The sequence below is a fragment of the Vicia villosa genome, linkage group LG7 (genome assembly GCF_029867415.1).
Source record: "Vicia villosa cultivar HV-30 ecotype Madison, WI linkage group LG7, Vvil1.0, whole genome shotgun sequence".
Classification (NCBI taxonomy): domain Eukaryota; kingdom Viridiplantae; phylum Streptophyta; class Magnoliopsida; order Fabales; family Fabaceae; genus Vicia; species Vicia villosa.
Window position 1 is genome coordinate 113,741,976 of NC_081186.1, and position 23,310 is coordinate 113,765,285.

Consider the following 23,310-nt stretch of genomic DNA (forward strand, 5'->3'; position numbering starts at 1 on the left):
GATGATGTTGAGCACTGTGAAGAAATTCTCGGATTCCACTGGGCTTGTGATTAATCCAAGGAAGTGCAAAGTATTTTGTGGAGGACTTGATAGGGACACCCAGAATATGATGAACAGGATCACAGAGTTTGAAGAAGGCCAACTGCCTATGAAATATTTAGGAGTACCTATCACAAGTAGGAGACTCAATATTCACCACTATCTGCCCTTGATTGACAAGATCACACAGAGGTTGAAACATTGGACTTCCAAGCTTTTAAGTTATGCTGGCAGGATCCTCTTGGTCAAGAGCATAATACTGCCTATCACTCAATATTGGATGCAATGTTTGTCTCTCCCCCAGTTTGTTATTGATAAGATTGATAAGATGTGTAGGACATTTGTGTGGACTGGCAACATTATTGACAGTAGGAAAAGCCCAGTGGCATGGAACACTGTATGCAGTCCAAGAAGTCAAGGAGGACAAGGTATTGTTAACCTGGCCCTTTGGAACAAGATCACCATGTTTAAATGTCTTTGGAACCTCTGCAGCAAATCTGACAATATGTGGGTCAAATGGATTCACATGATATATTTGAAAGGCCAAGATGTAATGTCAGCACAAATCACCCAAAATAGCTATTGGACTGTAGAGAATTCTTGAGCTGCGGGATCAGGTGCATGATTTCCAAGTACTGTGGGATAGTATGCTTGCTCAAAAGAAATTTAAGATGAGTGTTGTGTATGATGTTCTGACTGGTAGGGATCATCCTGTGGATTGGAGAGCTATCTTTCGTAGGAATGTTGTAAGACCCAGAGCTTCCTTCACAACTTGGCTAGTGTGTCACGGTAGGCTAGCTACAAAAGATAGATTGAAGAAGTTCAACATGATTAGAGACAGCAAATGCAGTTTTTGTCTGGCTGAGGAGGAAAGTATAACACACCTATTCTTTGCTTGCAGGTACACAAATGAGATATGGAAGCAAATCCTTGATTGGATTAATGTGATCCATATGCCTCTGCCGTGGATTGAAGAGATAAACCGGATAAAGGAGTATGTTGCAAAAAAAGGTTGGAAAGCTAGCCTTCTTAAATTGGCCTTCACTGAGACTCTGTATGGAATTTGGCTCAGAAGAAATGATGTGGTTTTCGGACATAATACTCATACTGATATAGTGAATAACATCCTAGATTGTATAGTTTATAGAGGATGACCACAAAGGAAATTTAGGAACCATATATCACTTTTAATGTTATAGGTTTTTTTGGATGTTTGAGGGTTGGATCTTCGGATCACCTTGTGTACAAACAGTTTTTTTGATAGTAATATATTCTATTTGCTTCAACAAAAAAAATACACAATTTTCAAGTAATTTTTTTTTATATCTAACTCTTAACTTGTGCCCCAAGGACACAAGTTAGCATTACCATTTTCTTTTTTATGATAAAATTTATGGTTGGAGAATGATATCAAAGAAAATTTTAGTATTTAAAAAGCACTAACAAAAATATTTGTACTTATTTATCTTCAATGAAAGTGGTTAAAATTTGAAACCTCTGAATTGCAACCCTATTTTAACACTAATAGAATTTAGAGTAAATTACATTCTCCTTTTAGAATGATGTTCATATTACATTAACCTCTCTTCATATATTAAATTATGCATTGTTTTTCTCCTCTTATATAAAATATATTAGAAAGAGTAGTAGTAGAGATTCAAGAGTAGTAGAGGTTCTTTTCACATTAAAAGAAGAGAGTGGAGAAGAAACAACCATTGAGACAACAAGGGTTCGAGGAATTTTAGGAGTAATCCAACTATTACTAAAACCTTCTTTTTTTTACTTAGATACATGATAATGGCAAATAAAAAAAGTAATGAAAGTTTAAAGAGCTATGAAGATGTGACAATCATTCCATATAAAACGGGTATTTAAAAAAGAATGTACGACTTTGTGATATTTTTAGGGGTCAAGGAAGCAATAATGCTCGCGGTCAAATTAGACAACATATTCGCTGGCAAACAGAAGATCTTTGTGAATCTCCCAAGGTTTTAAAGAAGACCAGATTTGGATAATTGGAGGAATCAGGGGTCAAGAAGGGGTGAGAAGGAAGATCTAGGAGGAACCTCTCGTAATAGGGGTAATCAGTGAAGCAATTTTTCATAAGATGGGGAGCTTGGTGGAACTAGAAACACAAGATCGTGTGCAAATGTTCTCAAAAACATTTCCAATAAGTCAAAGAACAACACTTTCCAAGCAAGACCTACTTACAACTTTGATGAAAGGAAAGGTAATCGCCGGACAAACAAGTTAATATACGCGTATTTGAAGTTCAATGTAATTGACGAAGAAGATTGGAATAAGTTTAATAGAGCATACATGAGTGTAACTGGATGCCCAAGTATGATATAAAACATTCATGAAATCTTCAATACAAAGATATATTTTTCCATTAAAGCAATTCCATTGGGCCAAATATTTTTCCGCTTGAAGAAATGGAGGAGGGATAATTGTTAGACTTCGCAGAGTTCGGGAGAAATGGGCTAAAACAGTTGTTTAAGAAGATTATAAGATGGGATCATAGGTATGTGGACAGGGAAAGAGTTACCTGGCTGAGGATTTATGATGTTCCATGTCAGGCATGGAATCTTAAATTCTTTGAGTTTATAACAAAACCAGTGAGTGTTTACATGTGCTCTGATGATGCAACAAGAGAATAATCAAATATGAATGTTGCAAGGATACTAGTTAGAACCAAATGTTCCATGGTTCTAAATGAGGTTTTCAATGTAAAAATAAATGGAAACTTTTTTAGCTTCAAAGTGGTGAAAGACGTTCATGGAACATTTAGGATATGTTTTCCCTCGGGAATATCAAACAACCTAGGTTCATCAAAGTCAGATACAAGCTCTGGCGAATGGATGAGGGAGGAAAACGAGGTAAATGACATAGAGGATGAAGATGATGATGACCTAGATGGCACTAAGGTTAGTAGAGCAGGTATGAGAAATAATGATTAAACGACTTTAGTGGTGTTTTCAGAGTTGGCAGGAGAAAAAGTTGATGATAGGGAAAATGTGGGTCAAGTAAGATATGCGGGTGGTTTTATTGGTGAAATAAAAGAAAAGTCAATTGATCAGTTCGAGGGACATTCAGGATCGGAGGCATAGAAACATAGGAGGAGGAGGCCTGTCAACATGGTGTTAGCTACAAATTCGACGCTCTCTAGAAGAAAAAATAGTTGGGAGATAAATGTGGAAATTCCAAAAAGACAGGTTCACTTCGACGAATATTGAAGGGTTCACTTTGATGGAAATTAATCATGCTGACAACCAACATAAAACTTTGTTGAATCTCTATATCATGGACCAACTATGGAATAATGTCAATGTTAGGTCATTGCATATAAGCAACACGTCATATGCCTCGAGTACAAGGTCAAAAGAGCAAGGGTCGTTTCATCACCGCCTGGATGTAGTGAAAACAAGCAAGGGCTCCCACATTTTTATGATTGAGTGTGGATAAAGAATTTAGATCATAAGAGGAGGATTCATTTTGGATCATGGAATATAGGCACACTTACTAGAAAATCTATGGGAATAATGGACATTATAGTTAGGAGGAAGAATAATTTTATGTGCCTACAAGAAATTAAGGGAACAAGTGAAAAATCAAAAGATTTAGACAACTCGAGATTTAAGCTTTGGTACATCAGAAATGTTAGATCGAAAAATGGGGTGGAGATTATTGTGGACAAGGAGTGGAAGAAGGATATTGTGGATGTGAAAAGAGTAGGAGAACGAATCATAACCTTGAAATTTTTAGTGGAACAAGACACCTTTATTGTTATTAGTGCTTACACATCTCAGGTTGGGTTAGTAGAACACCTTAAGGTAAAATTGTAGGAGTATTTAGAAGGTTTACTTCATGATATACCTCAAGGAGAGAAGCTTTTCCTAGGAGGGGATCTTAATGGACATGTAGGTAGCATGGAGAGAGAAAAATCTCTAGGAACCAAGGAGGGAGAAAAATCTATATATAGGCTTGCTAAGGGAAGATAAAGAAAGACTAGAGATTTATATCATGTGAAATGTGTTAAAGATGTAGAAGGAAAATCTTGGTTCAGGAAAAAGATATAAAGGATTGTTGAAAGATACATTTATACAATTTATTTAATGAAGGATATGATATCTTACTGGACTTTAGCATACTCAGCATTAGAGAAGACGACCAAAACTATAATTACTACCGTCAGATTCATAAAGAGAAGGTAAATGAAGCGTTGAAAAGAAACAATAACTATAAGGAGGCTGCATATCTATTGAAGTGTGTAAAATTCTTGGAGATAGAGGTATTAAGTGGCTCATAAAACTCTTTAAGGATGTTATGAGGTCAAAGCGCATGCCGGATGAATGGAGAAGAAACACTTTAGTTCCAATCTATAAGAACAAGGGTGATAAACAAAATTGTGCAAATTATATTAGGATTAAACTTATGTGTCATACCATGAAGTTATGGGAAAGAGTGATTGAACAAAGGTTAAGAAAAGATACTCAAGTAAATGAGAATCAATTTGGTTTATGCTTGGAAGGTCGACCATGTAAGTGATTTATCTATTAAGGCGTGTGATGGAGCAATATCAGATGGACCAACAAGACCTGCACTTACATTCTATTGACTTGGAGAATGCGTATGATAGAGTGCCTAAAGATATTTTATGAAAAACCTTAGATAAGAAAAAGGTAAGGATTGTATATATTCAGGCTATCCAAGATATGTATGAAGGGATATTGACTAGCGTGCAGGCACAGGGCGGAGAGACAAATGATTTTTCCATTACAATTGGTTTGCATCAAAGTTTAACCCTAAGTCCTTATCGTTTTACCTTCATTCTCGATGTACTTACGAAATACATCCAAGATCTAGCACCGAGATACATATTTTTTTTTTGCAGATGATATAATACTTCTTGAATAGTCGAAGGAGGATTTGAATGAGAGGTTGAGAACTTTGAGACGAGCTTTAAAAACACATGATTTTTGTCTAAGCAGAAGCAATACGAAGTATATAGAATGTAAGTTCAACAAAAGTAGAAGTGTTTCTAACCTAGAGGTGAAAGTTGAAGACCATATTATCCCTTAAGTCACACGGTTTAAATATCTTGCATTCGTAATTCATAACGATGGAGAAATAGAAGGTGATGTAAACCATCAAATTCAAGTTGAGTGGTTGAAATGGAGAAGGGTATCAACTGTTTTATGTGACACAAAAGTACCACTCAGGCTGAAGGGAAATTTTTATCGAACGTCAGTAAGACTTGCGATTTTGTACGGGATGAAATATTGGACATTTAAGAATCAATACGAGAATAAAGTGTAGTAGAGATAAAGATATTACAATGGATGTGTGGTAAGACTCGACATTATAAAATTAGAAATGAAAATATTAGAGAGAATGTAAGGGTAACACCTATATTAGAGAAGATGGTGGAAAATAGACTTAAGTGGTTTAAGCATATAAAGAGAAGACATGCAGATTATGTGGTAAAGAGTGTAAACCAAATAATGAGAAGACAACCAACTAGAGGAAGATGAAGACCTAGAAAGACTATAAGAAAAATTATTAAGAAAGATCTCGATATTAATGATTTAGATAGAAGTATGATCTTTGATAGAACATTATGACAAAAGTTAATTCAGATAGGCGACTCCACTTAATGAGATAACACTTATTAGTTGTTGTTTGTATCATAATACTCTATCGAAACAATTTTTTGAAGAATTGAATTCAAATTGAATCATTTAAATTGTTTAAAATTTTAATTACCTAATTGAAAGGAACTAAAGATCATAGAGAGATCAAAATGAATTTGAAAGAAAATAGTAGTAAAAGGCATAGGAAGAAGAAATTGAAAGACAGCACACCAAGGTTGATTTTTAAGAAGACCATTGAAGAGAAAAGTAAATTTGTTCACGAGTTGACAAGAGCATGTCCATTTCTTCAACACCATACCAAACACACAAACCCTCTTTCACAGTCAAGTCAATAATATAACCCATATAGATATACCCCACTTCTTCAATCTCTCTCTCTAACCGTAAAGTTACCTCATTTCCATCTCTAAATCACCATTTCTATATTGGGTCACCCTCCTTTCTCTCATTCAACAACCAACCCTCGTATCGCCATGTCTGTTGCTGAATCAGCTGAGAATAACATCAGAGGCATACCAACTCATGGTGGACGCTATTTGCAGTACAATATCTATGGTAACCTCTTTGAGGTTTCAAGAAAGTATGTTCCTCCTATTCGTCCTGTCGGTAGAGGTGCCTATGGTATTGTTTGGTAAGCAAAAAAAAAAAAAAATTCCCTTTTTCCTTTTTGTTTTTGAGGGTTTGTGATTTTTGTACTTCTTTTCAATTTCTTGTACTTTTGGATTATCTGAATTTCAAAGTAAGCAAGTTGTAGTATACTAGTAGTTTTTGTTACAGATTTGGTCTTTTTGTTAATTTGGATTTAATTGTGAAGTGGGGTTTCTGTTTCATTTAGGGCTTGTTTGGATTTATCTAGTATAAGCCCAAATTTTTTCAGCTTTGGGTGGTTTTGGATTGTCTGAGCATGTGTTTGGAATGACACTGAGTTTGGTAAAATCACTATGTGATTTTGAGTGACAGAAGCTATAATTTGGAGAGCTTTAACAAACTAGGTTATTTTTGGCTAATTTTTCACTAATTTTGTCTTTTAAATAGCCACAAGTTATTAGCTAAGTGGCTTACACACGATAGCAATACCGATAGCCCTGTGTTTGTTGGATTGCTTTAGGTGTTTAGGATATTTGGACAATACATAGGGCTAGCTCACGTAGAGTGGTGAGAAGTTCTGTATGTATCTTTTTGGGGAAAATTGGAGATCCTTTCTCAATTATGGGATTGAGGTATTTATAGAAGACCCTTTAGGCCTGAGCTAGAAAGCCAAAGGGTGGTTTCCTCCCTCATTCAATGATCAGAAAAATGGGAGTAGTGGAAGACTCATTCTCCCTATAATTGTGGGGGAGAAGGTCTTCCTTTGACTAATGCTCCAGGACATCTCGTAGTCGACGTTTTATAAGTAAAATAGATCATGTCTATCGAATCGGGCGACCAAGCCCAGCCTTGCTACACTTAGTTCGCGTTTTACCTTTTATGGCTTGATAAAATTATCCCAGTACACATACTTTTTTGTATCTAGTTCAATTTTTGTTGTTATTATCCAATTGGAAGTGGCGATGCTATGATTCTTCTCGAGTCAACAATGAGTCAATCTTCTGGTATATTTGTGTGATTAGTGATATTGATACTTTGATACTTTAGATATCTCTTTGTATTTTTAGACTCATTAAACTGAATACTATGCGTGTGTTTTCGATGTTTTCTAATTATTTAGAGTTTGAAAAGAAGTTCAATTTTCACATCGTCCATTTGATGCGTGACATAGATTTCTTATGTCAACAATTTGACGGGCGGTATTATTTTTTTTATTTTCTTCAGTGCTGCTGTAAATGCTGAGACACGTGAGGAAGTCGCCATTAAGAAGATTGGCAATGCATTTGACAACAGAATAGATGCTAAAAGGACCTTACGGGAAATAAAACTTCTTCGCCATATGGATCATGAAAATGTAATTTTTGATAAAATTCCGGGCTTGGATTTTGATTCCAATTTCTTTGTTGGTGTACAATTTGCAAAAATGTTGGCTTTTAGTGTTTACGTATCAAATATTTCTCTGATGCAGGTGATGTCTATTAAGGATATTATACGACCTCCACAGAAGGAGAACTTCAATGATGTGTACATTGTTTCTGAGTTAATGGACACCGATTTGCATCAAATAATACGTTCCAATCAACCAATGACAGATGACCATTGTCGGGTTAGAACTTTAACTATTTATTTAGGCTATGGACTTTAGTATACCTTGTTGAGCCTTATGGTTAATGCCATGATTAATGTATTTTCCTTTGGTTTTATTGTTACACAAACTTGAGATAGAAGCAAAAGCTATGGCATTAGGCATCAAAGCTCAACACGTTTTTTCAAATATGATCAATTTATGGAGCAACAAAATTGACTTTTCAAAATATGAATCAATCATAAACAATGTTATCAAGAGTGTGTTGAAAAACACTGTAGCTTAATTCTTATAATTTATGTCTTACAGCAATTAATAGGATCTATTTTTCCAGTATTTTGTGTATCAGCTGCTACGAGGGCTCAAATACGTACACTCAGCTAATGTGTTGCACCGGGACCTTAAGCCTAGCAATTTGCTACTGAATGCCAATTGTGACCTTAAGATTGGAGATTTTGGTCTCGCTAGGACTACATCAGAAACCGATTTCATGACTGAGTACGTGGTTACTCGGTGGTACCGAGCTCCCGAACTGCTTCTTAATTGTTCAGAATATACAGCGGCCATTGATATATGGTCTGTCGGTTGCATCCTTGGTGAAATCGTAACAAGACAGCCCCTCTTCCCTGGACGAGATTATGTTCATCAGCTGAGGTTGGTCACAGAGGTATTTTCTCATTCTTTGATCCTTTTCTTGCTTTCCCTTTTACAATCCAAATTTGACTCGGCTGTGACAAATTGTTCTTTCTGTCTAAAAGCTGATAGGTTCACCTGATGATGCCAGCCTTGGATTCCTACGCAGCGAAAATGCTCGTAGATACGTAAGACAACTTCCACAATATCCAAAACAAGATTTTGCTACTAGGTTTCCCAACATGTCTCCCGGTGCTGTTGATTTGCTCGAGAAGATGCTTGTCTTTGATCCGAGCAAGCGCATTCGAGGTAAAATAGCTTAAACTTTTACCCTTCACCATTTAGACCATTGTATAATAACGTTACCGTATGTTATAAAGCCATGTTTTAAAAACTAGACTGGAGATCGAACCCGTGATTCATCCGGGTTATGGTTCAATCGGTTAAATAGGATTCATTATCTTATTTTGACATTATGATGCTTTGCAGTTGACGAGGCGTTGTGCCATCCATACATGGCACCTCTGCACGATATCAACGAGGAACCTGTGTGTGTCAGACCATTCAGTTTTGACTTCGAGGAACCGATGTTCACCGAAGAAGATATCAAGGAACTCATCTATAAAGAGTCTGTGAGGTTCAATCCTGATCCACCAAATCACTGAGATTTTTGTATTTGTATTTACTCTTTGCATATGATTAGCAAAGTATTTGATGGCTAATTGATGAGTTCTGTTAGTATTCAAAAATTGCAGCTTTCCACAAGATATTGTAACATATTGGAAATACTGAGATTGTTGTAATGTGTTTTTTCATTTTAATCTCATCTCTGATTCTTATAATAAGCATTAATCATAATTTATAATCTTCAACTTGAGCAATGATTTGTACACAACATGATAAAATACTTAAAAAGTAAATAAATAGATAAATGATACATGTTCTTAATTTAGGTAAATAAACACAGCATGTTGTTTAAATGCTGTAGCTGCATTTCTTAAGCACCAACGTATCGATAGGTAGATAATCTGAGGGAAAATCACAATCTGTAATTTTCTCTGTCCCTTGATCAGGTAACAAACCACAAGGCTTAGGAGTAACACGACTCGTGATTCCTTCAATATCATTACAGGTCCATGGCTGTTTCTTAGCCTTAGCAGCCATACTAATTGTCACATTGGAAATGCATATTCCAGTAAAAGGGTCATTAGAAATTCCTTCCAAATTAGCAGCCATGGCAACTTCTTCAGCTACCATGTCTCTGTAGTTGATGTTTTTGATCTCAGGTAAAGCATTGTGGTCATAGTTTTTATCAGCATGTGAACCATAGTTACCTGTTATCCAAAATGCCCATTTCATTGTATGCATGGTCATTCCCTTGACATATATGTCTTTCACATACCCTCCTCTCCCTACTGCCGTCTTGATTCTGATTCCTGATTCGGTGTGGACGGCTGTGATGTCTTCCGCTCTGACATCTTGTATCCCACCCGACATTTCACTTCCCAACGCAATGGTGGCGCTGTATGGTGAAATGCATGTTAACCTTCTGATCACCAGTTGCTTTGTTGGCCACCCGAATTTTATGCCATACTCATCCCATCCACTCTTCACCGCCACACAGTCGTCTCCAGAAACTATATAGCAGTCTTCAATTTTTGTATTTGTACATGAATCTAATGCCAAAACACAAAAAAAAGAGATCAAATTGTGATCCTCTCAGTACCAATATATAATGGTTGTCTTTGAGAATGTGCAAGATGTGTTATAGTACATTATGTCAAAATACTTGATCTTTAAATACTTAAGACGACTCTGAACATAAATCTTCAGATACTGACCTGGGTTGATGCCATCGGTGTTTGGAGACCTTACAGGAGCAATGATGGTTACACCTTTAATTATAATATTACTGCATCATATCATAGTGTTCAAAGTTTTGTTATAAACCTTAAAATTGTAATAGAATTTCAAATGTGCAATGTAATAATTACAATCTAGTGGCAAAAATGTCAAATATGGGATGTGATAAGAGCATGATTACCTGCTATAAACAGGATGAATATTCCATGATGGAGAATTAAGCAGTGTTAAATTAGAGATTTGAATGTTGTCTGAGAACATTAACTCAATCAAGTAAGGACGAGTGTACTTCAACTTTTTGTTATGAAACTGTTGCCACCAAAATGAACCTTGACCATCTATAGTGCCATTGTCCCCTGTAACCAATTTCCACAATGTCATAATTTCATTTGTCTAAAGCTAAATTCACAACTATTAGCACATGTTTGTTGAAAATGTTACACCAACTCCATTGTTTGATGGACCATTTTTCCATACCTGTGACAATAACATCAGTGAGGTTTGCTCCAAAAATGAGACTGGTGTACCTTCCAGCTGCTGCATCTCTTCCTCTACCATAGGATGGGAGTGGTTTGATTACAGGCCATTCTTTGACATCCTAAACCATTATACAAGAAAATAGTGTCACACATGAAAGTGCCAAAAATGTGTCACATGCTTTTAACAATAAAGCTAGCTTATTGGACCACATTATGCTACCACTCACAATGTTGGTGTGTGGTTTGGTGAAGTTTTGTCAAACATGTTTTTGAATAATATAGAGTTTCGAAAAAAAGTGATTAATGTTTATTTTGAATACGATTATGTGCAGTCACACATTTCAGCAGCGGTTATCATTCTAATATTTGATCACACACCATAGATGTGTATCCCATCGTTTAAAGTCAGAATAAAGATTTGTATGAACTTCCTTAATACTGAGATTGTTAGCAGCTAACAAGATTCGAACATAAAACTTTGAGAGAAACACACTCTCAAAATCCAAACTTTCACCGATAGGTCATTCCTCATGGTTCTAAATCAAGATAGAGCAAAAGTGATGTAAAAAGTTTAATAGTAGATCAATTTCAAATGTTTTAAAAGCTTAGTTTTTTTAGTAATAGTATAAAAACAATGAACCTTGTAACAAATTTGCATATTGTTCATTGAACCTCTTTCCTCAATTGTAATTCAAGTGAGTCCCTTAAAACACTTCCATTTCCATGAATTCTAGCTAGAGTACTAAACCAAGTAACAAATCACATGTCACCTTTTATTTTACCATAGTACCAAACCAAGAATTTCCAAAAGGAAATTTCCCACAAAGGGTAAAATAGTCCAATTAATTGCAACAACAAACATTAGTTCAAACACAACAATCACTTAATTACCCTTTAACAACAGTTTTAATTTGTGGTTACTTAGTCATAAAACAAGAACATAAATGAAACAAATACCTGAGAAGCAAGAAGAACAGCATCTTTGTGCAAATAAAGTGTGAAATGACTTATAAGACTAAAGCTTCCAGTAAGCCATTTTCCAGCAGGGACATATAGTTGAGACCCTTCTTCAGAATCATACTTACTCAAATGACTTATTGCAGCTTGAAAAGCTTTTGTGTTTGATGTTTTTCCATCTCCAACACCACCAAAATCCTTCAAGGAGACACTATTTGCTCTACAATTTATAGCATTGTACTCAAAAGAAGTGCTTATGATTTTGTCTTTTTTGCTTAAAGATACCTTAGAATTCATCAGTGTCACCAAAAGAAGAACATAAACCAATTTAATTACCTGCAAAATAAATAAAAAAACAAAACAAAAAATGGTAGAAATTTAATTTACATGTGACTACAATGCATTTTGTTAAATTTATTATGAAATTCTAAACATGCATGAAAGATTTGAAAGTAAAAGACAAGAATGCTTCTTGGAAAAGCTAGAATCACAAAGAAGGAAAGAAGGTCTTACTTTCATCATGTGAGATTTCCACAAGAGTTCCATTCTAAGAAAAAGTATTTTGGTATTTGTTTGAGGTATATATGTGGAGAGTGAAGCCTAGTATTTATAGGGGAAGGTTTGTTATGTTTAATAGGTTAATGAATTCAAAATTAAATGTTTATGTGTTTTTTAATAAAATATGCAATCTAAAAAATTTATTTATTTTTTAAAAAGTTGTTAATTTATAAATAACAATAATTTATTTATATATTAATGCACAAATATAAATGAATGTTGTCGTCAAGATTTAATATATATATATATATATATATATATATATATATATATATATATATATATATATATATATATATATATATATATGTGTAACTCGTGGTGTAACTCTTCGGGTGTAATTTGATCCCTCCTCATATATATATATATATATATATATATATATATATATATATATATATATATATATATATATATATATATATATATAGTCAAGATTTGAACTTAATCAGTCGTTTACATCTATTTAACTCAACTAATTCATATCAGTTGAGTTATCCAACCCACCCAAAAAGTTATATTTAATAAATTGACAAATACTTAATGCTAGGGAAAAATATATCATAAATATTAAAAAAAAAAATTCTAAGCTTTTATATCAATTCAATCGATAGTTATTAAAGGAAAGAGACGCAGATTTGAATATGCGACATTTTACTCATTCTTCTTTAAAAAAATCAACCATTAATCTCCTTGATGAAAAAATATCTTTATTTTTCTTGGACATATAAAACTATATAAATGTTTGTATAAAAAATAAAATAAATTCAAGATTGTTTTGGTTATCTCTAGGAGCCATCATATTAAGATAGAATGAAAGTATATTTGATGCTTACAAGTTACAAGGCTTAAATCTTAGTTGCAACTTTGAGTATAAGTTATTTTATACTTTGTCTTCAAATTCATGATTGGTTGTTTTGAATTGGAGTTTATGGCTTCTACTATTTATTTTCTATTGCTTGTGCATAATTTATACTCAACAAAATCATAGAAAATAAACTTAAAACTGTGCTAGTTCTAATAACTTACTAGAATATTTGACAAACATTGATACTTTATAGTCACATGTCAACATACTCAACAGTCAATTTTTGGTTAAAACTATAATTTTTTAGGAGAGGACACATGAAAAAGCTGAAGTCACATGACTCACATTACTGTGAATAATTATTATTAACTGCATGTGATCACCGAATTGTTTCAAATGTCATTTTCTTAACCTTATTCTACACAGATGTACCCTAATGCCAAAATGTAATTAAAGAAAGTGCTATGGCACAAATTTTAAATATAAGGAAAAATGTTTATGGTTTTTCCATAATATGGAAGAGTTGGAATATCTATTTATAGGGTTCTATTTGAATAGAAAAATAAAAACAAAAGTATTTAATGTATTTAGAATTTTTCATCATTTAAAATTAGATTGAATAATATGTTGGCCAATAGTGCAATGACTGACTCAATTTAATTATAAATGATCATTGAATTGATGAATAGGTGAACACTCATGCAAAACTACTGTATTAAAGTAAGAAATCATATTTATCTCAACCGTTGATATTCATTCAACAGCCTCTCGCCTCTCGTGTCGGATTAACCGATGATAGTTTAAATTGTCACCCGTTAGCCCTATATAGCATGACTCTGAGTCACATTGAGGGATGATTCATTCACACATTTGCAAGTTCCACCTTTGTCACTTTACTGACTTTTGCATTGAAAAGTAAAACTTATATGATTATCGAAGACAATTACCACCGCCAGAAACCTTTCCACGGTGGTCATCATCAACCTACGACTCATTTTCTCTTTCGGCAGTATGTGGAAATCGTCTTCTGATTCTCAAGAATTACAATCACATTTTATTAATTTCTTTTGTTGCCCTGTCACAACCCCCTTATGTTATATGTTCCATGCACCATAATTGTTTATGCCACCAAGTCCTACCACCGTTAACCTCCTTAAATGTGCTTCTTGTAATCATCTTCAATCCCAGGTTATGAATTCAAGGAAACTCGGTATACCATTCATCGTATACACTATGCTTGAATATCACCAAGCCAGGATTGGGGTGAAATGTAAACAGTCAGTATTGATTCTCAATGGAGTTATTTTGAAAGGGTTCAATATCTTAGAGGACAGTTCCATTAGTTCTTAGAGAAATGTGTGTGTGACGAATTCACATTAGATTTCACAACACATAGACGTCAATTGAAGACAGTGGTGGGATTTAGTGAAATCCATTAGAATAAAAAGGAGACACTTAGGGAAGTACATCGATAGATTCACAAATGTGACTTTTGACGTAGGAGGAGCCGGTGATGGATTGAAGTTTTGGTTCTTTGAGAAAGGGTTGAGGCCAAACTGCATATTTTAGGAGAAATTGGGCTTCAAAGGCGCGGGGAGTATGAATGATCTCCTTACTCAATCCCAACCGTACATCAACTACGATGAGAGGCTACTAGCCAAAGACGTTGAAAGGAACAAAACCTAGGGAAATGGTCAACCTCAGAAGCAAGGGGATGACAGGCGTCGTGAGGATGGAGATAGAGATATGAACAATGGACATCGTGCTAGATTTTCTGAATACATTTCAGTGAACACTTCAAGATAAAGAATTCTACAAGAGTGCACAAACATCAAGTTCATGGTGGCAGAAGTTAAGTACCCCCATTTCATGAAAGAGTAAACACATATTAAAAATTCTAAATTATGCGGATTCCCCAAAAGCCATGAGAACAACAGTGATGAGTCTGTCCATTTGAAGGATGTGATTGACCAATACGGATATTTACATTGGTGATTACAACCATCACGGGCAATTTTTCATCAAGAATCCTCATTGACGAAGGAAGCTCAAGCAACATTATCCGTACCAAATTTTTTGAGATGTTAGGCTTAAAGATGGAGAAATTATCACCTTACACATGCACTGATTGACAAGCATTAAACAATTCAGTTACCCACCCTTAGGGTTTTATAGAGCTCATGGTAAACTTCGACGAACGAAGATAATTTGGGACGATGGATGTTTAATTTCTAGTGGTTTCTTGTAAAAGTGTTTACAACTGCATCTTGGGAAGGATTTCGTAGCAACACTTGATGTAGTTTGCTCCATTGTCCATGTGAAGATGAAGTACCACAACATTCATGATGGATTGATAACTATGTGTGCATACTTAACAAGAGTCTGTCGCATTCACAAACCCATATAGAGGAACCTGGACACGACTTATGTCTAGAACAAGGAAAAGGAAGAATAAGCCATCTCTTCCATATAACATACCCTAGACATCAATGTTGCAAAATTCAACGCACATCTAGAGAAATCATGCTTGAGGATGAGTAAAACTATGAGAGACATCTCCCTAATGATGATAGGATGAAGATTTTAAGGCTTGTACCTAATGGTGATTTCATAGTCATCCAACTCAACGAAAACCCAACAAGAATAATGAAGATTGGGGCTAGCCTTCCTACTTCCATTGAGGAGGAACTCATCAAATGTCAAAAATCCAATGATGATATATTTATTATTCCCCCAGAGAGAGATGTTTGACATCAATCCCATCGTTCTTGTCACCAATTGAACATTGACCCTTCTGTCAAGTATTTCTACTGGAGGAGATGATGTCAAAAAGAAACTACCAGAAATACAGTCAAGGGATTTCTACAAGAAAACTTCATTTAAAAACTCAAGTACATATAATGGCTATCTAATGTGGTGTTATTTGAAAGACACTAAAATGTGAGAAGTTTATCCCTCTCCAAACCCCCAGTCCTATCGAGGTCCATGAGAGGGGAAACTATGTTCATCCATTGAGTCATCTCCATCGAAGCAATAATTTATATCCTCTTCAGGGTGGTGGGCATCAATCAGAACCCCGTATATTTTATCTCCAAGGTGCTAGTAGGTCCTAAAACCCTCAACTAAAATATCGCTCCTATGCGCCTTGGCCTTGTTTAGATACACCTTTCTTTGTGGTAACTAAAGAAGGGACATCCTTTATGCATAAAATAAGTTTAAAACAATAAGCCTAGAAATACAATAGATGAAAAATAACGAAAATAATTGCATAAAACAATTTACAGAAGAAAGCATCAAGTCCTACTTGGTTCCCATCCACGTGCATTAACTCCCTAACATCCAGGTATACATATGTTCCTAGAAATCAACCCCATCTTTCTCGAACTTGCGAAGCTTGTTATAGTCGAAATTTGTTATCAACACATGGTTACTTGTCCAATGGAGGGGGAATCTGTGAGCCTTCTCATCATAAAAAATAACCTTGGGGTAGTTGACAATGCCCCATACTCATAAAAATCATGTTTTTTTTTCTAGTTCTTGTAATTTGAGGAATATATGGAAAAACAATACTCTATTTGGAAGGGCGCTTATGTAAATCCAATTTCTCTTGTCAACCCATTTCGTCCCATAGACAGAGAAGAATCATCCCATCGTATGCGTGATTCCCAAAGCGCCACAAAGGATTTCAAACCCCATTAAAAAGACCTAGTTGTTAGGATGAAGTTGGGGGGTGTTAATTGTCTTTAGAACATCATCCTCAAAAAGGGGAAATACAATTCCAAACTTCGTATCTATCTTAAGGAGTCTTCGATTCTAAATTACCATTCATGTCACACTCCCTAAGGAAATCATATTCTAAATACTAATATAAAATGAGTATCGAAATGGAAAAAAGAAATTCATACTAAAGGACTTTACGAGGGGCTTGATGAACTTGATTGAAGAAGGAAACATAAGTATAAAAAAAGTGATCATAAGTTTGGTAAGTATATAAAACAAGCGATGTGAATGAGATGTGCTTGTCTTATAAATTATAAGGAACTTATATCCTCTCGAGCCTAGTGTTCATCTTGATTGAGTCGTGCCATCATTTGTCCTACCTCTAAGGATGCAGTAAATTAAGAGTCTAAATCAAACATACATGCCTGAGAAACTTAATCATAGCCATTTTAAATGAGAAACCCAAAGGTTTACACAAACACCTCTTGATTAGAAAAATAAACCATATCCTCTAATCAAATGACAACGAGTGACCAACGCTAATCAAACAATATCATTATCTTTAAGTATATCACCTATAATCACTTTGCATTTACATGTCTCATGCTTGTGCGGGGTGGGGTTGTAGACTACTATGTCTTAACTACTTCGCTCTTACAGGCTTCGTGCTTGAGGGATTATACAATGTTATGTCTTTTCTTAACCAATTATCCCTTACACGAATCTTGCTTGGGGTTTTGGACCATTATATCTTTTCTTAACCACTTCGCCTTTACACGACTAATGTTTAAGGACTGTGAACTGTCATGTATATTCTAGTCTAAGCCCACATAATATCAGCAACCTCAATGCACTCACTTATGATCACATGATATGCACATAAAGGACTAAAATGATGTTAGGCGGCTTGAACACGTGTATGACATTCACACGAGCTCACCACATCATGTTATATATTCAAGGGTGAGTCATTCACCATACTCCCAAATGGAACGGAGTTATATGAATCATAGCTCAAATTATAGCCCCAAGATCATGCACGATTCGCTAACCACATCTTGTTATAATATATATATGGGAGGGGATCATTTGACACCAGTGTCAAAGTATTAATTTTGACACCAAATCCTACCCCTTTATTCTTAACAATTCAAAGGTTAAGATATATTTACTTAAAAAACTCATGAGTTAGTTATAAGTGAATATATCTTAACCTTTAGATTAATAATAATAAACGGATAGGATTTGGTGTCAAAATTAATACTTTGACACCGGTGTCAAATGATCCCTTCTCTCTCTCTCTCTCTCTCTATCTATATATATATATATCTATATATATATATATATATATATATATATATATATATATATATATATATATATATATATATATATATATATATATATATATATATATATATAGAGGAGGGATCAAATTACACCCGAAGAGTTACACCACGAGTTACACTCGTTCAATAACTACATCTCGAAATAATATTTTTTAAATTCAACCGTTGGATTGAAACATAATATCATATAGATCATTCCTATAAAGTTTGAGCTTAATCTATAATGATTTACTATGTCATTGAATAACATCAAAATTAACGTTATATGAAAGCTCATTTTGACGTTAATCTTTGGATATCTTGATGATATAGTAAATCATTATAGATTAAGCTCAAACTTTATAGGTATGATCTATATGATATTATGTTTCAATCCAACGGTTGAATTTAAAAAATATTATTTTGAGATGTAGTTATTGAATGAGTGTAACTCGTGGTGTAACTCTTCGGGTGTAATTTGATCCCTCCTCATATATATATATATATATATATATATATATATATATATATATATATATATATATATATATATATATATATATATATATATATATATATATATATATATATATATATATATATATATATATATATATATATATATATATATATATAAAGTTTGTTGAGAATAATAAGTCAAGTGTGAGTTGGAGTCCCACATTGATTATAAATGTGGAGAATTGAACATTTATAAGTGAGATATATCTATCACTTTAAAGTTTTTGGTAAATATGTGATGTCTCTCTCAGCTTTTGATCAAATGTTAATCTTCCTCCTCGTAAACTAACAATGTTTCCATTCAGTCATAATTGTTATAGATTTAAATTTTATTGTTCTTAATTCTTGTTAGTTTATTGAAGCATGCTTTGCGATTTATTGGATTATATGGTGTTATAGACTAAAATAATTGTTTATAAATTTTTATAGACTAAATCTATATAAAAAAACTTAGATATTAAAAATATAAAAATGTTATAATTACTTAGATTAAAATTACATTTAAAAACTTTATTTTTAAAATAAAACATGGGTTTATGAAAAAGTTAAGAAGGGTAGGTAATTAGGTTAGTGTGTTGCTACTAGTTTGGACTGATGTTATGTTGGAACTAGCAATATTGTTAAAGGGACCCTAACCTACTTACCTACTCAGTGAACCTTTATTGAGTGGTGTCGTGAATCTCTCTTACTCTTCAGTCTTCACGTTCACGCCATTACCGCACTATTGCCGACCCACTTCATATTCGGCCATAGGTGGAGTATATATATGCAAAATAAAAGTAATGTTTTGAGAGTAGTGACAATTGTAATAGTTAAAAAGAATAATTGAAAAATATACATAATGGTATTGAAAATATAAAGAAAAAGCATTTATTCTAAAATAAAATTTTATTTATTAAAATGATATTTATTTTAAAATATTTAAAACGCTTATGCATACAAATTTTGCGTGAAATCTATAACATACCTCACGTTATGAAGAACAAATACACGATCATTAAATATTTTAAATTTGGTCATAACAATATCCATCTTCAAAGTTTCAAAGTATTCTTTTTTAGACACATGTGATAAGAACAATCATCTTTGACACAACTCTCCTTAGCCTATGTTTGGATATTTTAGTTTTCACGGTAAAAACCCACGTTTGAAGCCACGGTGAAGAGAAGCTACTCCTAGTAGCTTTTTAAAATCACGGTCAAAACAACGTGAAACGTGCGACACCAGCATTCTAACTCGTTTCCAAACATACGCTTAGTCTTCAAACTCAACACCACCTTATACCAAAAATCCTCATTTAGTGTTGCTACAATCTGAACATAAACATTATTACCCCTCCTCCTCAACAATCCATCATAAAGTGATTGGTTTTATGATAAGTGAACCATTTTAGCCTTAAATTGCCAACTTCTTTGATTTTGACATCCCTTTACGTTCACTTCCTCATCTTAAGACAATCATGTTTTCAACACTATAAGTATAGACTACAACCTAAGACAAGGGAGGGGTGAATTAGGTTTTATGAAATTATTCAGTTAATTTTGCAGATAAATATCTCTTTTATTTATTTATTTTTTAACAATGGAAGAAGTGCATAAAATAAAGTGAAAAGAAGTAAATAACACATAGATATATTCTGGTTTCTCTTTCTAAACAAGAGTACTTTAGTCCCCACACACCCTGTGAGAGATTTACATTATTGTTAGATTTTTGTACAAGCCTCACACCAAAATTTCTCATACAATCTTCTAACAACAACAAAGAAGCACACAACTTTCTTGATTTCACAAAAACACTAACAACTATGGTGGACTTTGAATCACCCCAATTTGAAGAACATTTCTAACAAATAGAAAGATAATTCTTCCTATTTGCAAACACATGTAGAATTAACAACAAATTTCTTACAAACAAAAATCACCACACACTTAGTGACTAATATACAACAAATTAATAAATTTAGTACAAATAGACTTTGCAGCAGACTTGATAAAATTGAGAAATCCTTTTCGACCAGTTGTCTAACACTTAGCAGATTGTACTTCATGCCAGGTACATAAAATACATCTTTGATCATAACTTTAGCTTAATTGCTCATTTGAATAACAATGTTGCATGTATCTTTTGCTTGCAATGAGCTATTATATGCAAATTTGATGTTGATCCTCTTTGACTCGTTAAAATCTGTTAGCGTCTCTCTTTGACCAGTCATGTGATTTGAACAACCTGTGTCAAGAAACCAGATATTGGAGTCGACGTGCTCATCTGCCACTACAGCCATAAGCGCCATATCATCATAATCATCTGAATATTGACATGCAAGATTTACCCCTTCATGATCCTTGCCTTTTGTCACTCCCCTGTCTTTCTTGTACCAATAATTCTTGGCCAAATGACCCCACTTTTCACAGTTATAGCATTGGACACCTTTATTGTCTTTCTGATATGATATTCCTTCTCCTCTTTTTCAGGATTCAAAAGCCCTATCATATACTTTATGCTTTTGAGGATTCACCCAAGACTTCTTGCTTTGAGTATTGTCTCCCTTGCCTTTGAACTTGTTGGAACCATCATGCTTCTCTCATGTCTGCACCTGTAGAGCTTGTATTGAATCTTGGACCTCTTTCCTCTCAATAATTTGTAACTCATGTGCCTCCAACGAACCAACCAAATCTTCATGTTTCACGGTTTAAAGATTGTTGGATTCTTGAATAGCAACGATAATGTGATCAAAGTGAGAGGTTAATGTGGGCATTATCTTCTGAACTATCATCTTATCAGTTAGGACTTCACCACATCATTTCATGAGATGAACGAGATTTTGCACCTTCGTGACATGGTCTGTGATCCTTTCATTTTCTCTCATATGTAGTAATTCATACTCCCTTCGTAGCGCTTGCAGTTTGATAAATTTCACCTTCTCACCTCCTTCATAATACTTGACAAGAATATCCCTTGCCTCCTTCGTCGATTCAGCATAAGAAATTCGATCAAAGTTCGCCGCGTCTACAGTCGATTAAATACAAAACGCCTCCTCGCAATCCTTCTTCTTGGCACATCCTTGTGAACTGTTCTTTGGGCTTCAGTTGCATTCTGAGCAAGCTTATAAACACCATTAGTAACCACTTACAGGGTTTCATGAAAGTTAAACAACGATTGCATTTGCTTATTCCATCAAATCTAATTTTTGCCGTCAATAATTGAAAGAGAATTTAGAATACATCCATTGTTACTGTTCATCTTTTTAGCGTTGATTAACAACCCACAATCCCAATAACACGATCACCGACGTGTGATTCTTGCAAACACGATCAAGAATCTAACTGGAGTTCTAGATACCAATTTGTTAGAGGTTAATGCACTTTGTGTGTGTGTGTGTGTGTGTGAGAGAGAGAGAGAGAGAGAGAGAGAGAGAGAGAGAGAGAGAGAGAGAGAGAGAGAGAGAGAGAGAGAGAGAGAGAGAGAGAGAGAGAGAGAGAGAGAGAGAGAGAGAGAGAATTATTATTATTGAAAGCTGTAAAAACTGAATTACAAATATGTGTGTATATATACAAGTATGTGACTTGTATACTAAATAACTAACTTAAACTTGAGTTTGAGTTACTTAATTTAGATTATATTTTCAACAATCTTCAAAGTCAATTAAAAGATTTGACATTTATCATATTGACGAGATGATTTAATATATGTCTTCATTAGAGGTAAAATGATCACCCGAGCAAGTAATGATCACCAGAGCAAGTGGAGGAAATAGGGGGTTAGATCCTCTAACTTTCATTTCTCTACCTTTCTCTCTATCTCTCTCATTATCTACTTTCTCTCACATCTTTTTCTCTCTAAAATAAATACCATTTCTCTTTTGTCTTATTTATTATTTTGCCTAAAGTCACTCTACTTTTTCCTTCATAAAGGTAGAAGATCCTTACCCAGGAAATAATACCCGACAAAGAGATTTTCTTTCATTTAGTTAGAGGTAATGGTACTGGAGAAAATAACACTATTTTTTCGGTGATACGAATTGGTGTCAAAAGAAACACAAACTTCTTACTATTTCACCTTTGATTTCTTTTACTGTTTCATACAACTTTTTATGCATATAATTATTCTTCAAACCAACTTGATTGTAAAATATTATACTATTCTTATGCATAAAATGATATATATTTAAATTACATAAACATATATTTGTATGTTATTTTATATTCAGGCGCTAAATTGTCAAAAACTTCAATTTGATTCTGTTAGTTTTTTAATCATAAGGTGTGGACTATAAGTTAGAAATTATCAACTATAACATACTCTTTAGTTTTTCAGCTATTAGCTAGGTTATAATTTAATTTTCCATAGTGATTTTGACTAGAACACTTAAAATAGAAAGGTAGTGTTTGGTGGTCCACATTGAGATTTTTTCCTTTCATAAGCCAGAAACTAACTATTCTTAAATAATTTTGTGAATTTTCATGTACTTGTAAGATGTGGCCATGTGTTTATTTATTGTTCAAGAAAGTTGGTTATGTATGAAACTGAGAATATCTTAACAATCCATGTCACTGTGATATCATGGTCTTAACATTTTTTA

At 34.0% G+C, this 23,310-nt stretch overlaps 3 protein-coding genes and 1 pseudogene across 3 annotated transcripts; 3 read left to right on the forward strand and 1 right to left on the reverse strand.

The window, feature by feature from the left end:
• The first annotated feature begins 710 nt into the window (after positions 1-710).
• LOC131620011 (uncharacterized) lies at positions 711-1,193 on the forward strand. The gene has a single exon (XM_058891039.1). The coding sequence runs from the start codon at positions 711-713 to the stop codon at positions 1,191-1,193; it is 483 nt and encodes a 160-aa protein (XP_058747022.1).
• Positions 1,194-3,342: 2,149 nt separating this feature from the next.
• On the forward strand, positions 3,343-4,040 carry LOC131620012 (uncharacterized; annotated as a pseudogene).
• A 1,908-nt stretch (positions 4,041-5,948) lies between these two features.
• LOC131616613 (mitogen-activated protein kinase homolog MMK2) lies at positions 5,949-9,344 on the forward strand. The gene is made up of 6 exons (XM_058887977.1): positions 5,949-6,324; positions 7,506-7,635; positions 7,750-7,887; positions 8,201-8,533; positions 8,625-8,808; positions 8,989-9,344. The coding sequence occupies exons 1-6, from the start codon at positions 6,167-6,169 to the stop codon at positions 9,162-9,164; spliced, it is 1,119 nt and encodes a 372-aa protein (XP_058743960.1). The 5' UTR covers positions 5,949-6,166; the 3' UTR covers positions 9,165-9,344.
• Positions 9,333-12,412, reverse strand: LOC131616612 (probable polygalacturonase). Its single transcript, XM_058887976.1, has 6 exons — positions 12,312-12,412; positions 11,799-12,134; positions 10,840-10,960; positions 10,544-10,718; positions 10,341-10,411; positions 9,333-10,175 (listed from the first exon to the last, which is right to left on the reverse strand). The coding sequence occupies exons 1-6, from the start codon at positions 12,342-12,344 to the stop codon at positions 9,475-9,477; spliced, it is 1,437 nt and encodes a 478-aa protein (XP_058743959.1). The 5' UTR covers positions 12,345-12,412; the 3' UTR covers positions 9,333-9,474.
• Positions 12,413-23,310: the final 10,898 nt, after the last annotated feature.

Coding starts and splice junctions, on each gene's coding strand:
- LOC131616612 (XM_058887976.1), bottom strand. CDS start 12,344: ATGGAACTCTTGTGGAAATCTCACATGATGAAA. Junction 10,412..10,543: donor ATTCATCCTGTTTATAGCAG/GTAATCATGCTC, acceptor GATATGATGCAG/TAATATTATAATTAAAGGTG. Junction 10,176..10,340: donor CACCGATGGCATCAACCCAG/GTCAGTATCTGA, acceptor TTTTGGCATTAG/ATTCATGTACAAATACAAAA.
- LOC131616613 (XM_058887977.1), top strand. CDS start 6,167: ATGTCTGTTGCTGAATCAGCTGAGAATAACATCAGAGGCATACCAACT. Junction 7,636..7,749: donor GCCATATGGATCATGAAAAT/GTAATTTTTGAT, acceptor TCTCTGATGCAG/GTGATGTCTATTAAGGATAT. Junction 8,534..8,624: donor AGCTGAGGTTGGTCACAGAG/GTATTTTCTCAT, acceptor TCTGTCTAAAAG/CTGATAGGTTCACCTGATGA.
- LOC131620011 (XM_058891039.1), top strand. CDS start 711: ATGAGTGTTGTGTATGATGTTCTGACTGGTAGGGATCATCCTGTGGAT.